Source organism: Parasteatoda tepidariorum, chromosome 8 (assembly GCF_043381705.1).
Source record: "Parasteatoda tepidariorum isolate YZ-2023 chromosome 8, CAS_Ptep_4.0, whole genome shotgun sequence".
Classification (NCBI taxonomy): domain Eukaryota; kingdom Metazoa; phylum Arthropoda; class Arachnida; order Araneae; family Theridiidae; genus Parasteatoda; species Parasteatoda tepidariorum.
The window spans coordinates 46,793,099-46,800,927 of NC_092211.1; the positions used below are offsets into that span (position 1 = coordinate 46,793,099).

Here is a 7,829-nt window from a genome sequence, read left to right on the forward strand (position 1 = left end):
TTAATTAAAATTCGTAATTGTATTTCCTTATTAAGTACATTTAAAATAAGAGTTTTTAAAGTAAAAATAAATAAATAAATAGATGATAACTTTTTTTTTAATTCTTAAACTTTATTTCTTTATATTTCACAACTAATTCTGATGTCTTATTCCGTGCAGTAATTTAACTCATTACTTAAGTAGCGTGATCTTACGATTAGGCAAAATATAATTAATATAATAGTTAATATTAATTATATTTAAAGGTGAAAAAATAGGTAAAATTACAGTAATGCTTGGTAATGACATTTCTGTTTAAAAGAAAAGCTTAATTCTGGTTAATAAGGAAAATAGTAACCGGTATTTGAACCCTCTTTCGATAATTTTTTCATTCATATTGTAACCGTCAATCGAGAATTCTGGTTTTCAAAATTATTGTTCTTATCACCATATATTTAGTAAAAAATACAAGACTGAAAAGTAAATTTAGTTGAATAAATAGTTTTGACGTCATGTTCTATGGTGTCATACCAAAATTGCCAAATTTTGTGACATAGTATAACATCATATTTTGTTAATTATACCAAAATGATTACTTAGGGGATACGGTAAAAATTACCAAGATTTTCGGTGTTCACATAGATCCAAAAGTTTTAACAAATGTTACCACATTCAGGCAGTTTTGACCATATTCTGGTAGTATATATATATTTTTTTTAAAGTTTATATTTTTTTGACTGCTGATATTTTAAAATCAGTTCTAAGGCCTCTGTTCTAAATTTATATATATGCTACACACGAGTATCAATTTCATATTCATTTAGTTATTTTGTGTTATAAAACTTAGATAATAATATTTGCTTGTTGTCTTACCTAGATGTATGAATTTTTAATTGAGATTTTCTTTTCTTTTTTTATTGTTATAATGAATATTTTGGCTAAAAAATTAAGTTCGGAGTCAAAATTTAAAATCCTCAACACATATTTGGAAAAAGCAAGGATAACTTTTCATATGCATTTTTTTTAAATTGAAAAAAAAAAGACAATTTAAAATAACTATCAGTGTGAAGTTTCACTTTCATTGATGAGTACCGCACCGATATTCATCTTAAAATTGGATACAATCTAAGATGAATATCGGTGAGTTTAAAACAAACCGAATGTTAAAAAAATTACAGATTGCGTGGTTGAACAATAAATAAATAAAAGAAAGGGCGATTCTTCATCTCACAAAATTTAATCACAATAACACGAAATTTAACTTTTGGCACTCGTATTTTTTATGCGCACACGTGTATTTTCTGTAGCATTTACTTTCGTGAACAGATAAGTTATCTAAGATGAATTTCACATTGATATTCAACTTAGATTCTGGACAATCTAAGATGAATATGAAGGAGTTAATGCTATGTGGACGTGAAGAAGAATAATTTGAAATCAGAATTTGAATAATTTGAAATCAGAATTTAAATTAGAATTTGAATCATTTGAATCATTGCGTTATTCAGAACAAATTGAATGTTAAAAATTTACCGGATTGGGTAACATAATAATAAATTAAAATGGAATGTGGGAAAATAAATAAAACTCTACAACTCTGAAAAATTATCACGACAACGCGTAGTTTACTTTCTCGTTCAACTTTTATTCACACTCGTATTTGTCTTTGTTTTCTTTATGGCATTTTCTATTCTCAGGTACACTATTGATGAAACCATGACCGATGAAGGGGTAACATCAGAAGTTCATATTGTTTCAGCCGACAGAAGAGATTCTTCTTTGTTTACCTGTGTAGCAGAAAACTCATTTGGAAAAGATGAAATGAATATACAAATCATAGTTCAAGGTTAATTTCTATATTTTCTCTTTAAATAGCACTAGACTTATGTTTATTATGTTTGTATAGTTTCGTAAATTTAATAATTTTCTATATTTTGTCCTCTGATAGTTAGCATATCATGTAACATTCTTTTTCGATCACATTTTGTTTTTCAGAATATAAACTTACCTTCAAACTGTTGAAAAAATATTGAAATTGTTGCTACTATCCGAATGATTATAAGCAAACTTTTCAAAAATAAAATGTATAAGCAATATCTATTAGCAAATAAGAACTTGAATTGTATTTTTGACTGCAAAGGCTCTAAACATATTTTCTCTTTGGAAAGATAGCTTTTTTTAGGAAATATAATTTAGTTTATCATTAAAATAAAAATATGTTTTGGGGCATATACAGATATGTTTTGTTCTTTAATTAAGAGATACTTTGAACTAAACATTAAGTTTCAAACGATTACTTTTTTTTATAGATATGCATTTCTTAATTATTTTTTTATATGTCCATATATTTTTTATATTTTTTTATATTTGAATAGTATCGAAAGATAAGATTTCAGTGATTGATTCGGTAAGTTTGTAACACTTTAAATAATTGCTACAGTTGAAATAATTATAAACAACTTTTTTTTTAAATAATAGCCCGAATTTATTATTAACTTCAAACTTGCGTCGCATTACTGTCTTAAAATAGCCTCTAAACATATTTTTTCTTTGAAAAGACATGTTTGTCAAACAAATATAATTTAGTTTATCATGATTAAACAAAAATTTCATGATTAAACAAATAAATTTTATCATAAGTACCAAAATTTATCACATATTTTCAAACCATATTTTATTGTTATTTTTACCAAAAACTTTACTGTAGAGCTTCGGTAAAAATTACAGGGGGTTTCTGTGTTCCTATGGATCCAGAAATACGGTAATTTTTTACCTTACTCTGATAGTTTCTCAGTGAACATTGTATCAAATGTGACCAAGTACAACTTGATTGAATTTTAAAAATTGTTTCTATTAAAAAAAATTACACTTTAAATTATTTTCAGTTACGCTTCTGACATTGTTGTCTAAGCAATTGAGGTGAAATGGACTAGGTATTGTTTCAAAACCAATAGGAAACGAATGTAGGAGGAATTGTTTCAATTATTTTTGTTTAGATGCAGTATAAGAACATTTTTTCATTCCTACCCTGTTGAACTTTGGATGTAATAATCATTGATTTTGAATTTATGGAAAAAAAGAGAAAACAATGTAAAGCACACATTGTTTTATGGTTCACACATATATTGTTATACACATTGTTCTAAATTATGGGGAATAAGTATCACTTGTCACGGATATTTTTGGTTTAGAAGAATCATATGTTAAGAAATCTTTAAGTATTTTTATGTATGCATATAATAGTTTTGGCAAATGACTTTTTCTAGGTCTGTTTATTACAAAAATGATACTAAATTAAAACTGTATCATGATTTGACAGAATATTTGATACAATTTGCGTTATGATATCATTTCCTTGCATATAGTTATTACTTGCTTACAAGTTGACATCAGTTTGAAAAAAAAACCCATATTTTTTGTTATGTGTTGCTAATGCTTAAATTGAATACATGGGACAATATGTTATTTCCAAATAAAAGAATAGAAACTAATATAAGAACCAATTCTATTCAATTCCTAACTCTTTTTAAATTAATAAAATTAATATTTAACTCTAACTTTCCTTTTTAAACAGTGGATCAACATAAAGAGTTATGGACAATAAAATCCATCCAATCATGGCGCATGAAATATTTTAATTAATATTTTTTCTTAAATTGATAAGATTTTTTTTTCCTTTGGATGGTGTAGAAATGCGTCAATGGGGTTCATAAAGGAGAACATATTATTTATTTAATCATGAATTCGAGAAATTATTTCCACCTAAATTTTAAAAATGATCTCTAGGGATTGAATAAATAATTTAAGTCATGAATAACTTACCAGTTAGTTTAATGAAAAACTAACAGTAACAGATTGCCATAATAATGTTTTAAATTTATATTCTGTTCCATTTAATTTGTACTAGTTTCATACTAACCTTTATAAAATTATAAAAAAAGATAAATGCGAGGAAGTTCATTCGGTGTGAATAGCGTTTTTATATTAAATATTTGCTTATCTAGAGCAAACGGAAGCTGCTTAAGAACACTGGAAAAAAATGTTCAATTAAAAAAATTGGTTAAGAACATATACACAGCTAACAAAGATTAATTTCGCGCTAGATAAAGAAATATTTTGCATATCTCGAATTATCATGTATAAGTAATATTTTAGTTTACTGTCTGAAAATATTTTATTCATTTTTCACTGAGAACATGTTGTATGTAAGGTAAAATACATAAAACTTACGTAGAAAGTGCATTAATTCTATACATTCTCTTATAGTCGATATTGAATAGAGGAAACTATTTAATTTGCTTTTATTACTAAATCATTATCAGTATTATAAAAAAGGCATTTATAAAACTAAAATGCTTTAATAAATTACTATAAAACTATGTAAACGTGATATTATTTTAACGTTTGTATGCTCTTTATTACAATTAAGTTAAAAAATATATTTAATAAATGTCAATCCTTTATTTTTTTAGAAAGACCTGATAAACCATTTAAAGTAACGGCCCATGAAAGTACCAGCAGAACAATTTCGATATCTTGGTCCCCTCCTTACTCAGGAAATAGCCCTATTTTATCATACACCATTCAATATAAACCAAGCTCAGGTTTGTTGCAGAATTTTTATTTTATTTTTATCTACCTTTAATTAGTTTTATCTATTTTTTTCGTAATATATTTTAATATAAAGAGCGTCTTAATATTTTAAGATTAAGATTCTATACGACGCGTACATCAAATATGTTTTCATAATCCTTGTTCTGTGAAGAAAAAAAATCCAACTCTGCGCAGTCATTAAAAAAGCTTATTTATCTTATGCTGTCAAATTCTTATTTTTATGCTGAGATTAAAATTCGAAAATATTTCTCAACCGAGAAAAATATGTTTGTCTAGCAACGCAAATTATTTTTGTGGTTTGAAAATATTTTCGAGATACGACGGATAGGTTGAAGAAAATACAAAATATGATTAGTATTTTTCACTGAACCTAAGTGAAATTCATTTATTTGGCTTAGAGTTTCCATTTTGATAAATCTGCGCTATTATTCAGAGTTAGAAGGTGATCGTGCACGTTCATGTAATAACTTTCAAAAAGTTATCTAGGGATTTTGTTAGTTTCGATGCTATTGCAAAAACTGGGATCTTGATCGTTCAAATACATTTAGAGAAAATGAGTTGCCTTTGTATTTAGTTCATATGTTATGGAATACAAAAATAAGAATTTAAAATTTGATAAGCAATTTTTATGGTGAATGCAACTTTAAAAAAACTGTTTAAATTTATTCATCTTTGCAAGTTTAATGAATAAATTGAGGCAATTGAAAAATTTTTTTTAATGCTATGCTCTACAAAAGTAGAATTTTTTAAAAGTTAATAAAATACATGGATTTAAAATTGCATTTAAAAAAATATATAACAATTCTTCGCTATATAAATAATTGCTAAAAATATGAAATATTTTGAGGTTTTACAATTAGGATAGATTAAAAATGTACTTCGTAAAAAAAAACAGTATATAAGTAAAAAATGATTCAAATTGAAAACCGCTAAGCAAACTTAAGTTTTAACGGAATCAAAAAAGAGCAAATTTGATAAATTCACTGCAAAAAATCATAAAGGCAACAAAAAAAATATATTTGAAAAAATTTTGAGTGAGTTTTTAACGATGTTCTATTTTTACTGACGGTGGTTACGATTTGATACCTTCCAAATTTAGATCATAAATATTTAACAAGACCATTGTATGCAGGATTGTTTTGCATCTCTTATACATGGGACTAAGAGCAAGTAAAATGTGCAAATGAGGCAAATGAAAAAAAATTACTTAATTCACTAGTTTATTTAATTCACTTGGCAGCAACAAATACACCGAAGAGCTATTATATTATGACCACCCTGCTAATAGCACGTAGGACCACCTTTAGCCCTCAAAACTGCTAGCACCCGCAGTGGCATTGATTCCACAAGGTGCTGATAGGTAGTCTGAGGTATCTGGTACCAAGTACTCAACAACTGGTCTTGCAATTCCCTCGCATTGCAAGGGGGTAGAGTGGCAACACGAATTTGGTTTTCCAAGTAGGACCACAGATGCTCTATTTGATTAAGGTCAGGTGAATTTGGGGGCCAAGACATGACTTGAGAATCACTGGAATGTTCCTCGAACCAATCCATGACGATTCGACCCTTATGACATGGTGCATTATCCTGTTGGTAAACACCATCCCCCGCAAAAAAAAACTGTTGCCATGAATGGGTGAACCTGGTCTGCAACTATGTTCAAGTAGCTTACAGACGTCAGGGATTGCTCTATGAGGATTATGGGTCCTAATGTGCCCCATGAAAACATTGTTCCTGGGCGAAAAACCATGAAAGCCTGGTCCAGCCCATTGTTATAGATAGAGGGTTTTCATAATGTAATGGCTCTTCGGTGTATATCAAGAAATTAAAATAAATCACAAGAATTAGAAAAGAAAAATTATTACTCACGAGATTCTATTCAAAACCATTGTTGCGGACACAATGAAAAACAAAGTGTAATATTTTAACTAAATCATTGTCAAAAATCTCAAGCAAGTTTACCCATTAAAGCCATCCCCGTATTGTAAAGAACTTCTTTACAGTGAAATTTCAACAGAAGCAAAAATCTCTGAGTGTGAAAAAATACATATTTTGTTACTTTCAAATAATTATCTCATTTTCATTCTGTTATCAACCACCTGTAAATACATATATATAAAGAGGTTATACTTAAACAGGTACTCCCCCCTTTTCCACTTAAACATAATTATTTATCTTGAGTAGGCGTCATCATACTAATTGAATGAAATGCACTCTACGTAATTCAATGAATCACTTGAAATCAATAAATCGAACACTTCGAAGAGCCTATGTTCAAAAAATGGAATATTTCGTTTTTGAACCTGAATTTAAAATCTTAAAAATTAATTTCCGATTCCAAACAGAGGGTGCTATTAACCCAATGAAAATTTTAAGTACTGTGTGCGTATTTTAAATGCTTGACTTTTTCTAACAGTGGGTTTTTCGGTAAATATTATGAAAAAAATGTGTATTCACAACCGGTTTTTTTTTTTTTTTTTTTTTTTTGCATGAGAACAAATTTTTTTTAATGAAAGTTAGGAAAGAAATCTGTACTTGCACCAGATATGGATATTTTAATTCAACACTGTTGCAGACGCGAATCAGAATTCGTACAGTCATTCTTCGTTGGAATTTAAACTTTAGTCAACTCATTAGGAAAAGTGTGGTTTGTCCTCTGAGGCATCTTTGATCTGATGTTTTATTGGGGAGAAAATACTTAAACTTGTTTTATCTAAAAAGCCTTACATATTGAATTCCATATTTAAGTGTAAAAAATGTTCAATAATTTAGTGGGGAACCTTGTGGAAATATCTGGCAAAATAACTTAATAGATAATTATTTTGTATAGTATCAAGCTGACAAGAAAAAACGAATTGTAGTTTTATTTTTACGGTGTTCAAAAAATAAAATAATTGACAGAAAGTATGAGCAAGTGTGAAAAATAATCGATAAATGATTTGAGACAAAGTAATGTTGCACGGTAAGCAAACCTGCGTATCAAAAACTAGATTTAACTGATGATTTTAAAACATTTAAGATTAGACAGTAAAACAGTGAAAAACCATTTTTTCAACAAACAGAAGTCTGGAAAAAAGGGTGTTTTCTTCTGTACACAAAAAATCACACTTTAAACATCTAAAGCTTCTATTCATGAAGAATTGTAATCTCTGCAATGTTTAATAGCTACGAATTACTATTATATGTAACATTTTAACATATATATATATATATATATATATATAAATATATATATA

The 7,829-nt window shown here is 27.6% G+C and overlaps 1 protein-coding gene across 2 annotated transcripts in view; it reads left to right on the forward strand.

Annotated features, from left to right (window-relative positions):
- Window positions 1–7,829, forward strand: part of LOC107443056 (cell adhesion molecule Dscam1) — a 207,621-nt gene that overhangs the window by 170,504 nt on the left and 29,288 nt on the right. For both annotated transcript variants that reach the window (XR_001583949.3, XM_016056799.3), the window contains exons 15-16: window positions 1,677–1,825; window positions 4,452–4,583. Coding sequence is in view for 1 of the 2 variants with exons in the window: in XM_016056799.3 (XP_015912285.1) it covers window positions 1,677–1,825; window positions 4,452–4,583 (281 nt within the window). In the remaining variant the exon portion in view is untranslated. The remainder of the gene's footprint in view (window positions 1–1,676; window positions 1,826–4,451; window positions 4,584–7,829) is intronic.